The sequence below is a fragment of the Talaromyces atroroseus genome, assembly GCF_001907595.1.
Source record: "Talaromyces atroroseus strain IBT 11181 chromosome Unknown scaffold_1, whole genome shotgun sequence".
Taxonomy (NCBI): domain Eukaryota; kingdom Fungi; phylum Ascomycota; class Eurotiomycetes; order Eurotiales; family Trichocomaceae; genus Talaromyces; species Talaromyces atroroseus.
In genome coordinates this window covers 1825347-1847061 of record NW_017971433.1, presented here as the reverse complement: position 1 = coordinate 1847061, position 21715 = coordinate 1825347, and the positions used below count along the sequence as shown (strand labels likewise).

General features: G+C 46.9%; 11 protein-coding genes across 11 annotated transcripts, besides 3 other annotated features; 6 read left to right on the top strand and 5 right to left on the bottom strand.

Annotated features, from left to right (window-relative positions):
* Positions 1 to 812: 812 nt before the first annotated feature.
* On the bottom strand, positions 813 to 2782 carry UA08_01729 (hypothetical protein; the record flags this gene model as incomplete). The annotated part of the gene is made up of 5 exons (XM_020261426.1): positions 813 to 1566; positions 1736 to 1876; positions 1947 to 2294; positions 2361 to 2458; positions 2534 to 2782. The coding sequence occupies 5 exons, from the start codon at positions 2780 to 2782 to the stop codon at positions 813 to 815; spliced, it is 1590 nt and encodes a 529-aa protein (XP_020122980.1).
* Positions 2783 to 3288: 506 nt separating this feature from the next.
* Positions 3289 to 4319, top strand: UA08_01728 (putative 4-hydroxy-2-oxoglutarate aldolase, mitochondrial; the record flags this gene model as incomplete). Its single annotated transcript, XM_020261423.1, has 2 exons — positions 3289 to 3558; positions 3624 to 4319. 2 exons carry the CDS (start codon positions 3289 to 3291, stop codon positions 4317 to 4319), a joined length of 966 nt encoding a protein of 321 aa, XP_020122981.1.
* Positions 4320 to 4624: 305 nt separating this feature from the next.
* Positions 4625 to 5467, top strand: UA08_01727 (EKC/KEOPS complex subunit bud32; the record flags this gene model as incomplete). The annotated part of the gene is made up of 1 exon (XM_020261422.1): positions 4625 to 5467. The coding sequence occupies one exon, from the start codon at positions 4625 to 4627 to the stop codon at positions 5465 to 5467; it is 843 nt and encodes a 280-aa protein (XP_020122976.1).
* A 177-nt stretch (positions 5468 to 5644) lies between these two features.
* On the bottom strand, positions 5645 to 6664 carry UA08_01726 (hypothetical protein; the record flags this gene model as incomplete). The annotated part of the gene is made up of 2 exons (XM_020261421.1): positions 5645 to 6590; positions 6642 to 6664. The coding sequence occupies 2 exons, from the start codon at positions 6662 to 6664 to the stop codon at positions 5645 to 5647; spliced, it is 969 nt and encodes a 322-aa protein (XP_020122977.1).
* A 724-nt stretch (positions 6665 to 7388) lies between these two features.
* On the top strand, positions 7389 to 7623 carry UA08_01725 (hypothetical protein; the record flags this gene model as incomplete). The annotated part of the gene is made up of 2 exons (XM_020261420.1): positions 7389 to 7531; positions 7572 to 7623. The coding sequence occupies 2 exons, from the start codon at positions 7389 to 7391 to the stop codon at positions 7621 to 7623; spliced, it is 195 nt and encodes a 64-aa protein (XP_020122978.1).
* Positions 7624 to 10153: 2530 nt separating this feature from the next.
* Positions 10154 to 10207: a repeat region (Identified by RepeatMasker using a combination of RepBase library and repeat library created with RepeatScout).
* Positions 10208 to 10518: 311 nt separating this feature from the next.
* Positions 10519 to 10574: a repeat region (Identified by RepeatMasker using a combination of RepBase library and repeat library created with RepeatScout).
* A 1344-nt stretch (positions 10575 to 11918) lies between these two features.
* Positions 11919 to 12319, top strand: UA08_01724 (hypothetical protein; the record flags this gene model as incomplete). Its single annotated transcript, XM_020261419.1, has 2 exons — positions 11919 to 11984; positions 12047 to 12319. The coding sequence occupies 2 exons, from the start codon at positions 11919 to 11921 to the stop codon at positions 12317 to 12319; spliced, it is 339 nt and encodes a 112-aa protein (XP_020122979.1).
* A 498-nt stretch (positions 12320 to 12817) lies between these two features.
* Positions 12818 to 14410, top strand: UA08_01723 (hypothetical protein; the record flags this gene model as incomplete). The annotated part of the gene is made up of 4 exons (XM_020261418.1): positions 12818 to 13015; positions 13076 to 13217; positions 13319 to 14058; positions 14180 to 14410. The coding sequence occupies 4 exons, from the start codon at positions 12818 to 12820 to the stop codon at positions 14408 to 14410; spliced, it is 1311 nt and encodes a 436-aa protein (XP_020122972.1).
* Positions 14411 to 14553: 143 nt separating this feature from the next.
* On the bottom strand, positions 14554 to 15753 carry UA08_01722 (Homoserine dehydrogenase; the record flags this gene model as incomplete). The annotated part of the gene is made up of 2 exons (XM_020261417.1): positions 14554 to 15632; positions 15720 to 15753. The coding sequence occupies 2 exons, from the start codon at positions 15751 to 15753 to the stop codon at positions 14554 to 14556; spliced, it is 1113 nt and encodes a 370-aa protein (XP_020122973.1).
* Positions 15754 to 16090: 337 nt separating this feature from the next.
* On the top strand, positions 16091 to 17215 carry UA08_01721 (hypothetical protein; the record flags this gene model as incomplete). The annotated part of the gene is made up of 1 exon (XM_020261416.1): positions 16091 to 17215. One exon carries the CDS (start codon positions 16091 to 16093, stop codon positions 17213 to 17215), a length of 1125 nt encoding a protein of 374 aa, XP_020122974.1.
* Positions 16631 to 16694: a repeat region (Identified by RepeatMasker using a combination of RepBase library and repeat library created with RepeatScout).
* A 509-nt stretch (positions 17216 to 17724) lies between the features above and the next one.
* Positions 17725 to 19642, bottom strand: UA08_01720 (hypothetical protein; the record flags this gene model as incomplete). The annotated part of the gene is made up of 6 exons (XM_020261415.1): positions 17725 to 17905; positions 17964 to 18068; positions 18129 to 18255; positions 18455 to 18534; positions 18597 to 18677; positions 18735 to 19642. 6 exons carry the CDS (start codon positions 19640 to 19642, stop codon positions 17725 to 17727), a joined length of 1482 nt encoding a protein of 493 aa, XP_020122975.1.
* A 388-nt stretch (positions 19643 to 20030) lies between these two features.
* UA08_01719 (hypothetical protein) lies at positions 20031 to 20849 on the bottom strand (the record flags this gene model as incomplete). Its single annotated transcript, XM_020261414.1, has 3 exons — positions 20031 to 20531; positions 20612 to 20619; positions 20762 to 20849. The coding sequence occupies 3 exons, from the start codon at positions 20847 to 20849 to the stop codon at positions 20031 to 20033; spliced, it is 597 nt and encodes a 198-aa protein (XP_020123412.1).
* Between the last annotated feature and the right edge of the window lie 866 nt (positions 20850 to 21715).

Here is a 21715-nt window from a genome sequence, read left to right as displayed (position 1 = left end):
GCGCCCCACATCAGTCTTTATGCGCCGGTTAGTATCCGTAGTTCACTCAGCTCGGTTTCCTCTGGTACTAGACGGGCATGACGTTATTGATCGATTGCCTTGCGATTGCTTTGAGCAGTTCGAAAGATTGAAAAGCCCTTTCTGCACGCGTTATTTTTGCCATAGTGGGGCTACGGTGGTTGCTCTCCTATATGTACCAATTTGAAAGTGTGTTAGGCCAACCAAGGACTTCTGTATTATGCGCAAGACATAATTTCCAGACGAATGATTTTTCATGTTCGGTTTTTCATTAAAAAATAAACTCTTTATATGTACTTACCTTTCTTTTCCCTTTGTGATGGCCTACTAAGACTTTTATACCATAGTGTTTTCCAATCGCGTTATTTGTCTCACCAGCCAGCGTTTCTTGTTCTGAACACAGGCCTATGTATACGTGCAGGCAATGAAAATTCCCGTCTTTTGAAGAAGAACGGTCGATTTTCATACTTATTCTTGTGCTACAGAGTGATGCTCACCTAGACCTTATGAAAGCTATCAAGTTTTGATTTCCCGATACTTATCTTGAAACAAAATGTACATATATCTTTTACTGAGGATCAACATAAAAGACCATGAGAAGCATCCACTGCCCAAACAACTAGGATGAGAGCACTTTCGGCTAATCATAAAGGAATGATTCCCAACTGACATTTGCACACATAAACTACGCTCATTCGATTAGTTTCTGTAACTGAGAGATGTCAACAGGTTTCATAGTCTCCTTGCCTCATGAGTCTCTTCTGGTTTTGACTTTCTAGAACTGCGACACACGTTCAAGCACTACTATGCTGGTTTGACTCAACTGCATTGCGTCGATAAACTCCCATAGTCTCACCATATTGAGTCAAGTCGACCTGATCCGTTAGCTCATGGTCTTCCTCGCGCCAGCCCTCACGATCATCCTTCACTCTTCGAACAAAAAGTATATCCAGCACGAGAGCGACTGCACTAATTGCAACACCAAAGTAAAGTGCCGCTCTATAGCCCTCAATCTTGCTACCAGAACGTTGCGCAACCTGAACCTCTATCGTGGTAGCAAACCCCAGTCCCAAACTGTTGCCATACAGATTAAGCGTACCGATAATCGAACCGGCGATACCCTGCTGGTTTCGGCGAACGGAGTTGCTGGCAATAATCTGCCCAGCAGTGTATACCAGATCTGGGCAAAAGGAGAAAAGCACCACCGACGGAAAGATTTGAGCCCAATAAGATTGATGTAGCGGCACGGTTGCCATCAGCGCATTGGAGATCAGTATGGTGATGGTACCAATTGCGAGAATCCACTGCGCTGCCATGCGTGGGATCATCCAGGCTGCAAGACATGTGGCAGCCACCGCGCAGAAAACGAATGGAGTCCAGCCAACGGCAAACTTCAAAGTAGACCAGTGCCAGACGGTTTGCAGCCAAAGAACTTGGTACCAAATGAGAGTACCCACAGCCATGTAATTGAAAAGGACGACTATAAGGAGGGTGGCAAATGAAGGAGCCTTGAATATGTCGAGAGGCATCATGGGGAAAGCAGTATACCTTTTTTCCCAAATGATAAAAGCTCCGAATAGGGCCACAGACAGAAATAGTAGAACTATTACATAGGGGGTCGACCAACCAACGCTGGGAGCTTGACTAGAAAGAAGAAAAGAAAGAAACCACGTCAATAGACTGTGCTTGTGTTTGCATGTTCGCATCTTATACTTACTTCCAAACGAAGTTGAAGATGATCAATGAACCTGTTCCCAATGCTGAACCAATATAATCAATTTTTCCATTCTGATCGACCGGCTTGTCTGATGGGCTCAAGATTCCAAGAGGAAGAAAGACAACGAAACCCATGCAGGCTCTACAACAGAAAGAGTATTGTCAGACGTCCCAGGCTCTCACAATGCGTGACGGTCTATTATTGAGCTTACAGGAAGACGAAAAACCACTTATATTCCGTTTTCTCCAAGAAAACACCGAGGAACAGTGCCCCGAGATAGCCTCCTATGGGCGCCGAGGCCCCGAAGACCCCCAAGCTGAAATTGCGTGCACGACCTGGAGGAACAGTACTCGAAATCATTGCCACAGCATTCGGCATGATAAAGGCACCGCCCAGGCCTGACAGTGCCCTCAATGTGAGAAAGGCAATGATATTAGTGCAGAAGCCACTGGCTAGCGTGCAGACAGACAGCCATGCGCCGCCGACCAGCACCAGCAGTCTATAGCCGTAGACATCACCCAGCCGACCGCTTGGGAGCACAAATGTCCCTTGAGTCAGGCTACCTCATGTAAATTTTCATTCTGTTTTACCGACTAGTGCACAGGTAGGTATGGGAATCACTAACGCGTAACTGGCAGCTATCCATGAGCCATAGGCCAACTCTGCTCCCATAGCATCAATGAGACTGCTCCCGCCGGCAATCCCGGCAAAGTTCGCGGTCATCTATTGTTGCGATCTTGCCATTAGAAGTGTGTGTTATTCTTTTGCTAAAGGATATATGAAAGAAGAAGACTTTACCTGGACAACATTTGCCATAACAAGCAATACGATAATTGACGCTCTACGGGTCTGAGTGACCTGGACCACCCTTGCTGCCTCAAAGACAGGCTGTGAGGGAGCTGGCCCCAGTGCACGTTCGATAGAGGCATTCGGTGCTTCTTGATTTCGATGATGATCCTGGGGCGGTGAAAAAGTCGTATCTTCCCTCGGAGACACGACTACTGAGGTCGGTTGAGCCTCTAGACAAAGAGTCTGAACCTGCGACATAGTTTCTTTGCCGTAAAGAGATGGACCGACTTCTGACCATGAAGAAGGGAAAAGCTGAGGCTCTGGTAGACACTGCGGAGTTCTCTGCGACGATGAGGGGTACAATAGCGGTCACCTGACGCTGAGTTGCCCTTTCCTATTTTGGAACCGGGCAACCCCTGTGCTTGCTGCTCCTCCTGCTGCCACTTCTCTTTTCTCATTTTTTCCTCGCCGTCAGCCCCGTTACAAAAGTCCTTGATGCAGGCAAAAGCTAGGCGTTGTTCCATCTGCTGATTTAGTGCGAATACGTACAATTAATCTCGGCTGATCTAAGATCGGGCCGGCTGTTATCTTGTCGGATTATTATCCTATCAATCCTTCTTACGGGAACAGTCTTGTCGAAAATACGTCCAATAGTGTATATATCATCATTGCTATGCATTCCGTTATAGCCATTCTTGACGCATCTACCTTATCTCAGCACTACAAACACAGTATACTACATACCTAGGTATATTAGCTACAGAATGCCTCCACGCGTGCCTCCTGCCGGAGTTTGGGCCCCCGCCGTCACAGCCTTCAATCAGGAGAATGACACCATTGATATTGAGACGGCAAAGAAATACTATGCCTATTTGTCGCAAAGTGGCCTGTCTGGCTTGGTTATTCTGGGAACCAACGCAGAAACGTTTCTGTTGACACGTGAAGAGCGAGCCCAGCTTATAAAAGCTGCCCGTGAGGCTGTCGGTCCAGATTATCCCATTATGGCTGGTGTGAGCGGTCATTCAACAAAACAGGTAACTTTGTCTCCGAAAAATGCAAGCGAGTAGGAAGAAGAGCTCCCTAACTGAATTTCGTCAAGGTGCTTGAATTTAGTCAGGACGCATACGACGCCGGTGCCAATTACCTGCTGGTTTTACCTCCAGCATACTTTGGAAAACAGACCACTCCGGCGGTGATCAAACGATTCTTCGCAGATGTTGCCCGCAAGGCACCGCTACCGGTTGTGCTATACAACTTCCCCGGAGTGACGAACGGTGTTGATCTCGACTCAGAGCTCATAACCAGCATTGTCAATGCGTCGGCCGCCGAATCTTCCACTGGGGTCAGTAACGTCGTGGGTGTAAAGCTGACGTGCGCCCAGGTTGGGAAAATTACCCGACTCTCCGGCGTGTTTGGACCCGACAAGTTTTCTATATTTGGAGGCCAGTCTGATTTCCTTCTTGGTGGTCTCTCAGTGGGCTCGGCCGGCTGTATTGCTGCATTCGCGAACGTCTTCCCCAAGACTATCTCTCACATCTACAACCTCTACAAGGAAGGGAAGTACGCAGAGGCTCTGGCATTGCATCAGAAGGCCGCTTTGGCCGAGTCTCCCAGTAAGAGTGGCATCGCTACAACGAAATATGCAGTGGCTGTATACTCAGCCCCCAAGGCAGGAATTGAGAAAGCAGAGGAAAAGTTTTTGCCCCGGACACCGTACGAGCCGCCCAGTGAAGCTACAAAGCAGCTTGTGCGGAATGTGATGGCGGAACTGGCAGCTGTTGAAGCAAGTCTCTGAATGAAAAAGTATTTTGTAATAAATAGACTTAGACAGTCGAAACTAAAGTATATGTCAATTGGTATTTTGAACCCAAATCAAGTACATAATTAAGAATAATAGAAAATCCTAGACTTTTTGTATGGCAAATTATAGAGGGTGAAATAGTGGATAAGCGTTCTTTCCCCGCATCAAGCTTTCGTCAACTTTTTTTTAATCCTTTTCATGTCGTTCTTCTACCTCATATTCCCCCGCTCTTGCAAATAAACTTCCAAAGGACCATTCAAACAATAAAAGACTACGATTTCGATTATCAGCAGCGCAGAATGGCCACGAATTATACCCCGCCTCCCCTCCCACCTCCGTTTTCGCACACAACCCCGCCTCCGGTCCTCCTCGCCCAAGGCGCTGAAGCCCGGCTTTACAAAACAACATTCCTTACGCCAGACACCCCAGCAGCGCTCAAAATCCGACCTACAAAAGCATATCGCCACGAAATACTAGACCGACGATTGACCCGTCAGCGCGTGTTGCACGAGGCAAGATGCTTGACGAAACTCGTCCGCGAGGGAGTCAGCGTGCCAGCTGTTCTGGCGCTCGATTGGGACCCGCCTGTCCCCGAGGGTCAGCAGCGCTCAGTAGGCGCGTGGCTACTGATGGAGTGGATTGAAGGCTTGTCTGTCAAGGCTATATTAGAGAAATGGGAGACTTGGATGAAGAAATCGATCAGGGAGCACAACAACGACAACAAATTCAATAGGACAGAAGAGGAGGATAGAGTGAAAGACCTTATGAGACGAATTGGTCGCGCGGTTGGAATAATGCACAAGGCTGGCGTCATTCACGGAGATCTCACAACGAGTAACCTGATTCTGCGACCATTCCACCCTGCGCCCTCCGATATCCCCGACGGAACAGGGTCGCCGTCGATGGAAGGAGATATTGTGCTTATTGATTTCGGCCTCGCCATCAATAGTGTTCAAGACGAAGATCGCGGAGTTGATCTATATGTGTTGGAGCGGGCCATTGGGAGCACGCACCCAATGGCGGAGACCCTGTTCTCCCATGTTTTGGATGGGTACTCGGACAGTTTCAAAGGCGCGAGAGCCGCGCTTAAGAGATTAGAAGATGTGAGGATGCGCGGCCGAAAGCGAAGTATGGTGGGATAGGAAAGAGTTTATAAAACAAATTTTTAGATATGATTCGTTCTGCTATGACTACCTAGATGCCAATGATCTGCTCATATGCTGGAAAAGAAGGAGAAAAGACTTCTAACCTAGAAAATGACCTGAAACGCCGCGCTAGCACCAGATTGTGGGTAATAGACAGAGGATTATTAAGGAGACTCATAGTCGGTCATCAGTCCGAATGCAGCTTCCAACCTCTGCGAGTGCAAAGTAACCCTTATTCTCAATAACACCTCGATCTTTCACCACGGCAGTATATTTCACTACCCACTGCGGCTCAATATCCCCTTGTAGATAATCTACAGCGCCAGGTGTCGATGCCAGGATCCCAGCACTATCATCACCTGACCCCAAAAGATCTCGCGTTGTGCCCGGAGGTAGGATATTTGTGCAGTCATTATGTGTGAGGAGTCGAACTTTCTGTTCTTTTGCATACAAGATCAGTGACTTTGGAACGACGCAGCAATCCTTGACATTGATCTGATCAACAGATGGCCTGATCTTAGTATGCTGAAGAAACCTAGCTAGCCGTTCGGTACTAAACTCGGCGACGCCGAGTTGTGCTATCTTGCCATTTTCAACCAGGGATTCTAGCGCATGCCATGTTTTCACCATGCCTTCAAAGTCACCGGCTTGTTCTGTGCTGTCGCTTCCGGATTTGCTTTCACTGCCAGCTCTTGAGACCTCGTCGTCATCTACTTCGGGCTCTTCGTCCTCAGCGTCGAAGGAAACACCGGGAAATGAGACAATCAAAAGATCAATCGATTCAACGTGTAGCTCCTTAAGTACTAGATCAATTGCATCCCGTGTATGTGTCTGTCTTCTTGATGCTGGGATTCCCGGAAGGTAGAATAACTTGACTGTGATATCGTACTGGTTCCTTTCCTCCGACAACCCGGAATGCGCGAAGTCGGTTGCGGGGATGTAGAGTGTATCGTGTTCACGCTTTGTCCAAGATGCCGTATCAGAAACTGCGCTGGCTTGTCCCTCTTGCAGTAGGCTTTGTTGCGCTGCTTGAAAATTAAACTTCAGCGAGTTGATGAGCTCGACGTTTGATTTTGTGGTTTGGAAGCGAAGCACCGAAGGCCCGGTGGTCATGATATTCCTGAAGGAAATTAGGTCACTAGGGCTTGATATTTTCGAGGAGATAACTCACGAGGTTGACAGTATGAGCTTCATCGCGGCGCTCTTTTGTTGTGTACAGCAGAGCGAACAAAATGATTCTGGGGTGAACAATTTGACGTATGTTGCTTTAACTGAGGGGCAGATGAGGCATCTTGAGGAAGCTTATATAAGCATCGTTAGCATCAGTAACTAGTTAACTACCCCGGTTCTTTTTATATCAAAAATCCGAGCCGATTGTTTTCCCCGACATTATATGCCATGTCGTTAGATATATATATAAAGCTTATATATTTATTCAGGAGATGTGGCAGGCCTCGTCAATACAGACGAACACAACACATGGCGATAAATAATCTAACATTCTCAACAAATTTTAGGACTTTTACCTCCAATTGCTCCCGGGGAATATTCACTATTTACAATAGCTGGGAATAATTTTCTAGTCCTTGCCATCGCCTGCCTCGGACTCGCTAGCTTGGAGTTCTACTTCCTTGATCATTCATCCACACTGTGGTGCGCAGACTATTTTGAATGTAATGTCTTGAGCCTGCCTTGGAAATGCATCGAGTAGAATTGATACCTCAGGCAGATAGGGTTAGGGCGCAGGTATGCATCAATCGCTGTTAGCGGCGGTTTATTTTCTTTCTCTCTCTCTCTTCCCTCCTATTGCATTGCTTAGTATTGGGTAGCGCAGCTCGCAATGACCCATTGGTTTCTGTTGAATGATCCTTCGCGAAAGTCTCTAGTGACTTGAGCGAGAAACATTCAGCTCAAAAAAATGCCGACAACCGCGCATTTTTTTCGTCTGTTTGGCAGTCTCTGGCTAGAGTATCCCACGCCGGATAAGCTTTCAAGCATGAATCATCTTCTGCCATTGATTCGGGATCTTGACCGCAGAACTCAAGAAGGTTGGTGGCTTGTGTAAGTTATTATGCTGTGGACAAAAAATAACTCTATGCAGTCTCGCAGTTGAGGTCACACTCGTTCACCTGGGATATGAACCGCGCTTTTGAACAACTTGCAAATAAAATAAAGAGCAAGAATGGTGGTGTTCCCGTGGCGTTTCCAGACCACGGGAATTCTTTGTGCATCCCAGTGGCTCCATGAAGGCGCTGGTGGCCTGCCATCTATTCAATCCTACTTTTTGCGTCGAAGATCCATTCTCTGGGACTACATACGACCTTTCAAACCCTTCTATGTCTCAAATCAATGCTGCTGGATTCACCATGGATAACAGCTTTTTTTTCGATCATATTCCCAGAAGAGACATCAGCCAACACGTTGACGACTGTTATCCACCAGAACTTCATGATATCTACGATTCCTTTCTATCTGCACTTCGAAATGCGATGGGGGCTGTTGTTGAAGTGTGTTGGGGGATCTAGAGTCCGTGAGCGAATGAATGCAAAGACTCGACTTGTTCCATTGACGCTGTGGGGGCAGTATCAAGACGTTACATTACATCTCGAAGTATCAGATGATGGCAAATTACTCGGGCGTTTTCTGATATTTGTGAGACACCCACAATGCTTCGCATATGTGAAGAGTTTGACAGGGCGGGCCCAGAACTTTCGGACTCGCAATGGGAGAAAACAAGACCTTTTATTGAAGGTGGCTTCTCTCTTAGGAAATATTCAAATTGAGGATCAGTTTTATGAGTACTGTCCTAGACTTATCAAAGGCGTCCGTGAGACAGCAGAAAGAAGGCTTAGAAGGGAAGAGCTTCAAGGACAAGCTCGAGCGCAATTGCGGGCTGCTTTCCCGTATGCTTCCTTTATAGAGAAAACCCCTCGCTTGAATATCTCGACAGAAGATCTGAAAGAAGTTTCTTTGAGTGAATTCCGTGCAGGTTTGGTCAGTCCGACTTTGAAGCCGAGGACTCGAGCAAATATGACAGTTGACAAAGCCCAGGTAAGGATAGTACTATAACGAGTGGAACTTCTTCATATAATTTTCTTTGCCGACTTGATTCAGAGAATTCAACGTTTAAAAAATCATTACCGAACTTTGGATTAAAACCGAGGACCTTGCTGCCACGTCCCTCCCAGAAGCTAGGATTTCGACAAAGGTTTACAATGGCTCTCTCTAGAGCGCTAGTGATGACTTATTAATCGCCATTCAACAATCGAATTGGACCGATATCTATGACTGGGATGAGCTTCCCGAAGAGTTGGTTGTACTTATCGAAGATCAACCTGGTCTTCGGACCGATGGAAGGGTAATTTGTTCACGAAAAGGCTTGGAGGAGGCATATTGGCTCCTTCAGGGGAAATGGGAACCTAGGGATCTAGGTATTGTTGCTCTTGCCTTTTCTGTCCTTTTTATGTACGGTTGGAAGATGTCCCGCCCTAGAAAGACCAGTCTTGACCCGCTCCTGGTTATGGAACCGTCCCCGTGGACCGTTGTCTCCCGAAAATGCTCCGGTTGCCAAAGCAGAGTTCTCGATGATCCTTTTGCCTATTGTGCTAAAGGTTATCCAACTATTTATATCCCTTGGAGCTTGGAAAAAACCTGCGGACTCCCTAGATGCCCGTAACAGCAAGTGAAACTTATTCCATCCGATTCTTCTCAGAGGTATACCCAACCACGTCGCAAATCCTTACTGGAGTTGCAGAGCCGCAAGCAGTCTACCTGAAAAAAGGGTCTTTCTTCGTCTACCTGAAAAATATGGCGATCTTCCAGCAAGTTTGGAGATTAAGTGCGAGCAGTGCGGCGCGAAAAGATTAAGTATGCGCCCAAGGTGGACCACCCATGAAGACAGTGCAAGGTTCGTTGTCGAGAGGCTTAGGTGCCTAGACTGTGGCAGGCAAGGTCATTTTAGGCCTACGGACCCTCGAATTCCAGTTATCAATGATAGCAGCTTGGTCAAACTATGGAAATCCTTCATGGATTACGGTATTGACTTGACTAAGTATCCTCGGCTCCCCGAGTATTATTTCGGCAGTGATCCCAGGTTTATGCGGGTTTCGAAACTTGTAGAGGCCAAAGAGTCACTCAGGCTCGCTAGGTTGGAGGGTGGCGAAAGAGGCATGCGGGATTTAATTGAATCAAATTGTTAATTCGCGTGTGGTCTTGATTAGCTATGTGATATTCAGGCGGTACTACGAATTACAAGCGCCTTCCTCTGTTCGGAAGCTTTGTTGATGGATTGAATGGATTTTGCCCTTCTTAATAATAATAGTAGGTCGATCCTGTTCCTGATTACTACGAATGGTATTGGGTGATCTATTAAATGTAGTGATGGTTGGGCTATTAGGGCTGGCTTCATATTTATACGTTATTACTGACATTAAATCTAGCCTGTACGTAGTAGATAGGGATTTCGTGAGATGCCCTTTTTTGTCGGCTAGTTAGAGTCCGGGCCTTGGAGTTGGTATCGTAGAATTACATACGACTAGATACGGATACATGCATGTATAAATAGGTGCACGCACTGTATAAGGCATGGGATGTGGAAGAACCTCGTGGGTTTGCTAGACGTGCCCAGGAGCAACCTTGAAGTTAGATTTATAACATTAACGAGTTATATAGTGCTAAGAGCGTATTTTGACCATTAAGCCACCAAAAAGTATCCCCTTATGGGGCTTTTCTGGTAATCGTATAAAAGTGGTGCTTTTTAGGCATGATTCTCCGTTGTCACACCCCCCTGGATCTCTATATTATTATATATAAAGATCTATCTTTTTTAAATTCATCTGTAAACTAGGAGTCCAACTATTTCCTAGACCAGTATATCGTAACTGGATTTTCCTCTCTGTTGCTTTGAGGTCGAAAGCCGGAGTTAACTCTTCAAGGAAGGTTGTGAAGAGTGTTGAATCAGTGACTTTTATATATCCGCCTTTTCAATTTGGGATTGATATTGGTGACGCGTACAATCAAATATCAACAAGACATGCTACTATAACAGCGGATCTTAACTATTAAGCTATCAAAAAGGGTCTCCCTTTGAGGCTTTTCTGGTAATCGCATAAATGGTGCTTTTTAGGCGTAATTCCCCGTTGTCAGATTCCAATTATAAGACTCCAATAAGGGAGTTGCAAGGTTATAGATTCGTGCATCCCCACTTATTATGGTCAGTACTCGCTGAGAGTATAGAAATCCTTCGAAAGCTGGCTCCTTCAGCAATCCGAAATGGTGTAACGGTCAACATTGCCGCCTTTCACATATCATGTGATATTTATCGCGGCAGCTCGGGGTTCGACTCCCCGTTTCGGAGTTCTTAGACTTTTTTTGATTTTCTGTACCACACGTTATTTCCAAAATGTCTCAAAATTTACTTTTTCATTTTTTAATGCACAACTTCCAGCCTTCCTTCCGTCTCCCCTATAAAATTCTCTAGCATCGTTGTTACAATGTCAAAATTTTTCTGTTGACGGCTTCGACTAGGATTCGACGCGGCTCTGACAGAGTAGGGCTCCAAGCCGATTAGCCCTACTTCCCAGGGCCAAATCGGGAATACCTTTAAGGGTGCTGTTTTTAAAGAGGCACCTCACACAAAAGGCGAAGTCGTCCGTAGGAACCTTATCTCTTTTTGTCCTCCATCCATGTTCGTGATTCTCTGTGTATTATATTAGTACATTAGACAGAAATATGATTAGGAGTGACGTCATATCTAATCCCACTTAAGATCGATCTATAGGCGAGGCTGATACTAAGACCTTTGTCAATGCGCTACCTATCTGGAACCAGTAATAGCGAGGAATACTAAACAGGAAAAAAAGCATTCTCCTTCCTATCTGGTGTGTAAACCAAAAAAAAATTGAAGAATGTGTGTATAAAAAAGGACAAAAAGAGAAAAATGAATACTCCGAAACGGGGAGTCGAACCCCGAGCTGCCGCGGTAAATATCACATGATATGTGAAAGGCGGCAATGTTGACCGTTACACCATTTCGGATCGTTGTATAGTTGAGCGAACTTACGTCCTATTATGTCATATCATAATAATCTATGGGTCTAGCCTTGTTTACAAGGTTTTTTAGCAGGTCAACACGTCATCCACCATTCTTTCCCAACACTGAACAGTGGCACTGTTTATATTTCCTCTTTGGTACCTGGAATCATGGTGTAACACACTCCTTGGCTACCTCGGCTTGCCTGTGCACTGCCCTAACTAAATAGCGAAACCCCTCGGACTCCTGGGACGAACAGGGGCAGTCATACGTGTCCATCGAGCTTGCAATGGTTGATTAGCCTACTCTACGGACGCGGTCGACTCAGTGGATTACTATTCGTTCGAATTCTATCGGTCCCAGTACATCTTGAGTTGTTGTGTCGGGGACAGTGCCTGAGGAGCAGAAATTACAGAGATGGCATGGTACTCGCTCCTCCCGGACTACCTGAATACATGGGAAACATGGCTTGTTCGTTTATTTGTACGCTTTCACTGCACCTGCATTACCATACACGTTATCTAACTTTGCGACAAATGTTTTAGATACTTCTCGGCGTCCTCACAATCGGTCCTTGGGCGGCTCTCGTTGTGTTCGATCTTGTATACTATGTTGTTCGAGTTGTCGCATATCAAACACCCTTTGTTGGAGGTCGAGCGCAGGGTCAGCACAAACCACGCGCTCCAACGTTGACTGAGCGACCCAGTGGCCGTCGACGTGCTTTTAGTCTACGAGGGGAGGCTGCTGCCGATGAAGCAACGCATCTGCAGAAAGAGGTGGCGAGGAGGCTTGTGCAAGTAGGCAATGAGAAGGATTAGCGATATAATTGTTTCCGCAAAGGGGGCATGATGGATGGAGTTTGGCGACAATCTATTGGGAATTATATCAGCTATTTATCACCTTGTGAGATCCTGTCTCCTTAGAGTGGACAATGACGAACGGAAATCTGAATATGTTCATGATGTGTAATATGATAGGGTTAATTCAGGCAAGGATGAATGTCAAGGCTATATACTATGATTATAGTCAAATAATTGTTAGCTGAACCAATCAGGAGCGAACGGTCACTCAAAAGAGCCTAGTTCCTTTTTCCCGCGGGAAACCCCAACTTTGGAGCTTCCGCACGCGAGGGGAGCGGCTCATCTATAATCTCCGACACTCACATCTGAGCATGCATGCTCGACTGTGGTTTGACGAAGCTTCCGAGATTCTCAGATAAGGGGCACCTGCCAAATCCTCTGCAGGGTAGAAAAGCCCCCGGCATGCCATTCTATCTTGGCTCGTGTCACCAAAAGCTGTCGTTTTGTTGAGTGATCATGGATCAGCCTCAGTCTCAGGCGGAGATAGCTAGAAGGCTCCTCACCGAGATTCGCTCCCTCATCTACAACGTCCCAGAGCACACAAAGGGCCACATTGAGCTCATCAAAGCTACACTTGGATCCCCCAGCCAGACGCAGCTACTGGTCTCTGCTCTCATAGGCGTCGTTCTACTTTTTCAGGTTTACATCAGATTTGTAGGGACTCTTCGCTGCTCTTCCTCTTGTACGGTATCATGATTAACGTATGTGATGCAGCGAAATGTAACGGCGAACAGGAAGTCTCGATTCCTTGCATCCCCCGGGTTCCCACTGCCGGAAGCCTTGAGTGATTTTGACTGGGCTACACAAGAACCGCCACAGTTGAGGCCATTCAGACCAAAGTATCATCTTACCATGGGTTAGTCGAGACTGTTATACTGTTGTGAACACAGAGCAACGCAATGCGTTTCCTGCTCTTATGATATTTCTTTTGTTTGAAGACTTACGTGTATTTTCCAGCTCTCGAAAACATGGAACCCTCTGAACTCATTCCTATGGATAAAACCTACAAAGAACGACTTCAGTACCGTCGCAAGATTCTCAAGGAGCATCGTGAAATTGTCATTGCAATGCATGACGAGTCTGACCCGCGCATCACCGCCGCGGTCAGCGAATTCTATCGCTACATTATGTCGACATATCTGCCTGTCCGCTATCCAACGATGTTTCGTCTGCATGAAACCACATTTGAAACTGGCAAGGCATACATGCTTGAGAATCTTGTCCTGAATGAGCTATACCCTTCCGAGGTCACTCAACTTACCTCCCCAATGCGCGCCCTTGAGATCCTCTACAAAACCGTAGATGAAGACTTTCTTATTTTATTGCCCGAAGAGTCGGACAGCGATTCATCTCCTTCGTCAACTGAGGGCTCAGGAAAGACAGCAGCAGCAACTGTGCAAACCAAATACAGACTTATAGCTTATGAAAACTGCTACCCAGCTGGATTCAATCCTCGCAAAAAGCTTGGAAAACTCCTCGCTGACATCCATGCACCCGTTCCGGGCTACCAGGATAAGCTCGAAAAGAGCATGGACCGATATTTCGCAAATATTGAGGTGGGCAAGTACGTGAAACGGGTCAATTGGAGCATATCCACAGATACGGAACTATTTGCTGCTTTTGGCGGATTACATAGCTCTGAAAATGAGAATCAAAAAGAGGAGAAGATTAAAGAGGGCCAATTGGATGTCGACTCGGTATGTCATTTCATTTCTTTCTTTCTTCTTTTCTTTTCTTTTTCTTTAGGAAAAAGAACAATTCGAGCGGAGAGAAACAAGAAACAGAGAGAAAGGTAAAGGACTAACTTTTAATCAATAGACCAAACTGCGATGCGAACGCCAAACCCTTCATCGGCTGCCAAAATCGCGTGCTCTCGTTTTCGGGTTCCATACCTATACGTATCCAATTAAGCAAATTAAGGAGGAAGGGCTAGGTGAAGATCTGGCCACTGCCATCGATGGCCTGAAGACTGGAAGCATTCCTGCAATCCATGATTACAAACGAGGGGCAATCTGGGGGGATGCGGTCAAGGCGTACCTACGGAGTTGAGACCTAAAGATTTTGGTTTATGCTGGGTTTTTATCTTCCATTTGAATGAAATTAGGCGAATAGACCTTTAGATACACCATTCTTGTTTGTACGATTCTATTTCAAACAGTCTTTTCCCCCCTTATTACTTTACCGTGCCAACTTCATAGTCTTTCAATGACCTTGATGAGATCCGCCGTGACACCCATAGCTGTCACATCACCACCGGCACCAGCACCCTGAATAATGAGTGGGTTGCTACCATAACGCTTTGTGTAGAAGCTAACGACATTATCACTTCCCTTGAGTCCCGCAATAGCGCTATCATTATCAAACTGCTGCAACCCTACTTTGACTTCCTTTGTAGCGATGTCAATACTGCCAACGTATCGCACCACCTTACCCGCCTTTTCAGCCTGCTCCTTGAGAGCATCCATTGAGCCATCAAATTCTGGGAGACGGGCTATGAACTCCGCTACACCAGCAGAAGTGGCAGGCAAAGAGGCCAATTCAGAGGGGATCAGCGACTCAATGGGGAATGAAGACGGGCTTTGAATTTCAAGACCAGAGATTCGTGCCAGGATTGTCAGTTTACGTGCCACGTCCATTCCGTTTAGGTCATCGCGAGGGTCGGGTTCGGTGTATCCGAGCTCCTTGGCCTTGATGACCACATCGCTCCATTTCGCAGGAGAGCCAGATGAGGAGACGGGAGCAAAAGTGTTGAATAAGAATGATAATGTGCCGGAGAAGACACCCTCGATGCGTGTCACTTCGTCACCTGTAGCGACGAGATCGCGCAGTGTAGAGAGGACGGGGAGGCCGGCCATGACTGTGCTTTCGTGGTAGACGAGCGCCTTTCCACTTGCTGCCGACGCAAATATGTCCTTCCATAGAGATAGATCTGACGAGAATCCCTTCTTGTTCGGTGTGACAATGGAGATTCCCGCCTTGAGAAATTCGGGGTATGCGCTGGCGAGCTTGGGGTCGGAGGTGTTGTCGACCAATACCGAGCGCCCAGGCGCAGAGGAGAGATAAGAGATGAGCTCGGATGAGCTGAGGGCGCCGGATTTGGTAATTGACGGAGCTGTAGATGCTGTTTGCCAGTCTGCAGCAGGGATGGCGGGTGAGTACGAGGGTGCTGGGGAGAGGAGCGTTTGAGAAGAGCGTGCTAGGAGGACGAGGGATGGAGCGTTGGGCAGTTTGGCGAGCTGCTGAAGAAATGCAGTACCGACGCCACCTACGCCTGTTCAATTCGAGGCGATCAGCATGCAAATCAACAAATCCCATGTAGTTTATACTGCTTCTATGCCCGCTCCTATATCGGACTTACCAACAACGCCCAGATAGATCGGGTTTGGAGCCATCCTGATGTGTAATTCGGACAGTGATGGAATATGTATAATGACGTAAAATGTGACCGAACTGGGAGAATCAACAACACCAGCGATAGAGTGTCGATGCTTCAATTGAGAAGGTGAAGAGCGTCGATGACTCGCAACGCGGGGCAGTCACTTTTTCCCTTGACATGCTAAACCCGCAGCTGTGATTGGCTAGAGCACCGATCTCCATCCGATGGGCCCCACTTGTGCGGGACAGCCTCTTATTGGCCGGAGCTCCGACTAGTCTCCTTCCACCGGTACATCTGAACTTATCCAAAGTCGCCATCTACATCTGTCAAACAACATTTGAATACGATCCATGATGACTTCCAAGCAGAATCCACCGTCTCTGTACGGCATCCAGCGCACCAAACAGGGTCCTAGTCAAAAAGATATCACATCGTCCTCGACGTTAGCATTCACGTCGCATCTGTCGTCACTCATATCGAAAGACGCCTCCGCATCCTCCTCCATAGCATCAAAATCCAGAACCGACCGCGGTGGGAGTTACACATTCGCGCGAGGACGCGCGCGTCCATCGAAAAGCGCAAAGCCGGATATATTCTCCGTCCACAATAAAGGAGCCCTCAAACGCGCTGCTGCAGACGACGCAGCCGGGGACAGTCACGATGTACTACAAGTACACCAAAGGAGCGACACACTCGGCCACGTCGATGCGGCAACAATAGAGAGATCCAAGCGGCGCATGGCAGAAAAGGCAGATTTATATGAGAATTTAAGGAAAGGACATCACCTGGCCGATGGCGATAGTAGTGATGAGGATGAATCTAGAGATGATCACGTGTCTCGAATGAGGAGGAAAGAGAGAAATGCTCTTGTCGATTTTGATCGGAAATGGGCAGAGGATAAAGAACAAGAAGAAGGCGACGACATTGATGAAGATGATGAAGATGATGATGATGATGGCACCGGATCACTAGTTGATTACGAAGACGAATTTGGCCGCACACGCCGTGGCACGAGAGCGGAGGCTGCACAAGCAGCACGAATCAAAAGACAGTCCGAGGCAGCGATGACTAAAGAGGAATATTCGCGCCCAGCACGACCCTCGAATTTAATATATGGCGAAGCCATCCAGACACAAGCATTCAATCCAGATGCGGCAATAGCATCGCAAATGAAGTATTTGGCCTCCAAACGAGACCGATCCGTCACACCACCGGAAAGTAAACACTATGACGCAGAGGCGGAAGTGCGCACGCGTGGTACGGGATTCTACAAATTCTCCCAGGATGCGAAAACACGAGAGCAAGAAATGAAAGACTTGCTTAATGTCCGTCGAGAGACGGAGCGAGAAAGAGAGGAGCGTGGCCGGCGGAAAGCTGAACGCGAGCGTTTGAAGCAAGAGAGGAGGGCGAAGATACGTGAGTTAAGAGGGAAACGCCAGGCTGAGAAGTTTCTGGATGGACTTGAAGTTTCGGTTTAATTCTTAGACTTGCTAATCTTGTATGAACATTGCACTGTGATGATGATGATGATGATGATGATGATTCTTTTTTTGTAATATAAAGAAATCGGATTGAAACTTTATCCACCTATAATATGTTGCATAAATACTTATGAATGCCTTCTGTGAAACATTTCTCCAAAATAACAGAGAATTAAACCGAAGAGCAATAAAGGGAACGTCATAATCAAAAAATCGTATCATCGAAAGCACAAAATACAGCACAATTTATAGATGTGCCGACTGCCGTATCTGTCGTTATTCATGGACTCATCAACGCTCATAACATTCGTTGCATTCATCATTCATCATCCCACAATAGCTTTTTCATTTTTCAGATATCTGCGTCAGTGCTTTCCCCTCTGGTTAATCGGTTAAAGAAAGTTGGTTAATCACGTCGATGAAACCCTTGGCATCTTTGGCAATGGCAAAGCGCGTTAGTCGCAGTTCAATGCACTCGGAAGAACATAGATCGGAAAGATATCAAACTACACACCACTTTCGGAAGTAAATTGCAGAACGTGTTCTCCACGAGAGGTCCTAGAAGGCCTGTATTCGGGAGAAAAAATGACTCGGTGCAGCTCGCGCAAAAACACTTTGCTATTATTCCGACGGATCCAGTAGGAGGAATCAATATAGCCGGTAATGAAAGCTGTCCATACTGGTGTTCTAATGAGCAATGTCAGTGGAGGAAAGATACGATGGATAATGGATTGATTCAAATCACCTTTTCATGCTGCCTTCGTGTATAGATGCCTGTAGGCGAATAGCACCGGAAACTCGGTCGCGGTATATACGCAATGCATGCATGTGATTGTCATCTATTATAGGACTGTAAACGTAGACTTATGAGCAGGTTACCCTCAGAGGGAGGAAAGATATGTAAACTCACCCGCCAAACATCTCTTCCTCAGCTGCGAGATCAAAGTCACGAATGTCTTGCACTGGCCGATGATTATCTTGGGACCGAAGAGCAAGGAAGGTGCAAAAGAACGACACCATTTCTGATATCCTGTTAGCTAATATGGAAACTGGCATGAAATTCTATCAATCACTGACTCTCCATAGTCTGAAATTGTAAACTCAACCACGGTACAAGCTCTGTTCCAGAACGTCGTCGACGACAGAGTTGTAAAGAAGGACCCAGTCGTCTCACTTCCAGCAGATTGAGAGGAAGACAGTAGTATTTGGCTGACCGTCTGTTCCTCCGGGACTTACACAAAATCCGCACCCGGTTATCGCCTTCTCTAACATAGAAGAAGACCGAGATAGCGGACCCTTGGTTTTCGTCAAATGGCCTATGAAGTGTTGGTCAGCCAGCCACCCAAAAATCATTCGTTTGCGCCGAACAAAGTCATACAGATATGCTACCTCGTCAAACCCTTCCTTGTCAAGCCAATCCTTGATATCTGGTTGCACTTCTTCTCCAAGACATTTGGAACTATTTTTGCCGTTAGTTTTCTTTGATGGTCTGGAGTATGGATCAGCTATCCTTCACCTTTCTCCACGGACACGAAATTTAATGCCTGGACCTTTGTAGGCAAAAACGTCCTTGGCCCAGTGGTCATTTAGAATAGCCGATGATATGTTGGACTGGGTGGTTGTAGACGTCGAGATTGGCGAGACTGGCACCTCAGGAACCCATGGAGGAGGACCTTCATGGGATGATGCCGGTGAATGCAATGGAGCTGGGTGAGGCCGAAAACCTGGTCTTGCTCGTTCATATGATCGACGCTTTCCAACGCCATGACCTTCCTGCGAGCTTCCCGAAACGATGCTACTGTTCATAGAGGAACCTGTTGGACTGAGCGAGAGGCTAGCTAGATGCGCGGTAAATCGACTATCCTGTTCTTCGAGGAGCCTCAGGATGTTCTTCCGCAATTCGGCCATGAAGTGAGCATCTACACGTTTACTACGGGGGCCGACGATGGGAAATGTTAGCATGAGAAAATTGATGAGCAAGTAAGCAATTAGAAGCCGGTTTGAAGTATACTTTTGCATGACATCTTGCAACTCTTGCAGGAAAAGTTTGTATTTAGTCAACCGCCTTTTCAGCGAATATCCATCTTCTTCGTGGAAGTACGAGTCAAGATCGTGCCATACGCGTCGATAGTTGTCCGCTGTTGGTCTCCCATCAATCCTCCCAAAGGAACTTATAATCTCATTAAGAGTATATCGCAAGCTGGCCAGTGTCCGTTCAAGGTCTGGTTTGATGACATGTCCATAGTTGCGAGGGAACTGGCGGGCAAGGCCCTCTAGGCTTGTGAGAGTTGCACTAATGGCATAGAGGTCGGCAATCACGTTGGTTATTTCTGCGCTGTACTCAGGAAGCCTTTCGCGGAACGGCCTCAGCCCAACAGCGACGTCCTCCGTGAAGCTGATAATGCGGCGCACCTGCAAGTCCATACTTGCGGTTGCACTCAATACCTAGCTAGTATCATGCGGGGTGTTTCTCCTAGGGACAAAACATTTTCAGGTAATCCAAATCATTGAAGCACAGGAAAGACATTGAGCAATAGAATAAATATCACAGAAATACAAAAAAGTAAGCTGAAAATGCTGCGAGCGTGAGATGAGGGCGGGCGTTGCTGGCAATTGAGGCTCTTTTTCGCTGACAAGTCTGACCGCCTTGGTTGGCTGGCTTGTTGACGTGTCCGCCTAAGATTCATTGCATCCCCCACTTGTTTGCATGATATCCGGATCTCTCGAAAGCATGACTAACAACAACAATTAACAATAATATTATGTGCAATCCTGAAGGGAATTATTTACATCAACGCTATCTAAACGCGGCCTAGGGCTTCGGCGCGGTGACTGGCTCACCAGGCAACTCGAATATCGGGGCGCGAGTGTCCATTTCATGATAGACATTAGAGTCGGCCTCCTGTGGCTCTTTCACACTTCCGGTCTTTGACAATGGAAGCGCTGGCCCAGAATTATTTTGTAGACCTCGATACGCCGCTCGTCTCCGCCAGAATAGAAACGCAGCAAATATTATGGCAATAGCCCCTACGGCAACACCAACGCCGATTCCAGCCTTTGCGCCAGCTGAAAGTCCGGATGTAGCAGAGGGCAAGGAAGAGGCAGAGGCTGTTGTAGTTGGGCTCACCGTTGCAGATGAAGTCGAACTGCTGGTCGTGGAGGATGTGTATCCACTTAGTGTTGGGGCTATTGTTACAGCATCTGAAGTACCACAGCAACTGGTAGAGTTACCGCAGCACCAAGTGGTCGAGTTTGCCGTTCCATCGCACGGTGTAACTTGGGTATCAGACTTTGAGTTGCCATTGGTTGGATCCTGAAGCCAGAGTAGACTGTCAATACACCCACGTATGAGTATGTATACGGGAGGGCCGTGACTTTCTGATCTGAACCTACCGTTTCAGCTGTACAAATATTCAGACATCCTCCGTCTGTCCAGTTGGTACTCGTACATTGATCTCGGTAATACACGGTGGTTTCAATCGTTGAACCATTAGTCGCTGTATATACCCAACTGTTTTCACAAAGCCCGCTGTCTAGACATACGTCTGCCGAGGCGCCGTATGAGGAATTGCCTCCTGGGGGATTTGTGCGGTTGGTAGCACAGCACATGCTCGTTGTAATGTTTGAACATGGCTGATATTGGGAGCTCGCCTCACTGTAGCCATTGGGATAATAGCAAACGGCCGTCACCAATGTACCAAAAAGACAAAGACTATGCAAGAGGTGGCCCAGGTGCCTCATGCCTCAGGTTGTTTGTCTATGTTGAGCCTCGAGAAAACGAAGAGAAGCGAAAACTGGAAGAGAAACGAGAAATGGAAGAGAAACGAGAAGACACCGAGTAAACACAGGAGGATTCAGCCCCACAGAGTCCGAGAGCATTGCAGCAACCACTAACCAATGATGTAGACGAATGTAAGGCTTAATGTTGGATCTAGCACGTACTGAATAGTTACTTAGACTCTTGGTGTTTCGTTCGTTAGTTACTATTTAGAAACTATTAATAGAAGTACGTATACGGACACGGAACAAATCTTGTCCCCGGTTCCGACGCCCTGGCTCTTTCTCGTCCTTCCACTACGGACTGTCCCAATCTCCTCAAACTCAACACCTTACAGGAAGCTGAAGACGACGCACCGAATGGGCTTTAGGTGATCTGCTACATTCCCCTGAACTTATGAGACTTTCTTTCCTTCTGGCGTGGCTCTGCATCTTATGGTAACTTGGATTGGAGCATCTATGGTGGCTTGACATCGGGAGTGATGCAGCTATACATGACATGGCGAATCTTGAAAGTATTGAAACTAATAGTTTGCTTGTTCTAGGTGGTGAGCGTAGAGGAATAGCGGCAGCCACGACCGCCTTTCTAGCTGCTCAGCCTCTCCGCTTCCGGCCTGAACCGGAAAGGCTCAACCTTCTCCCCAACGATTTTCTCTCCAGAAGCTTCGATCAGTTTACTCTCTTTAGCTATTTGATTTTACTCCATCCTGGGATTTATCG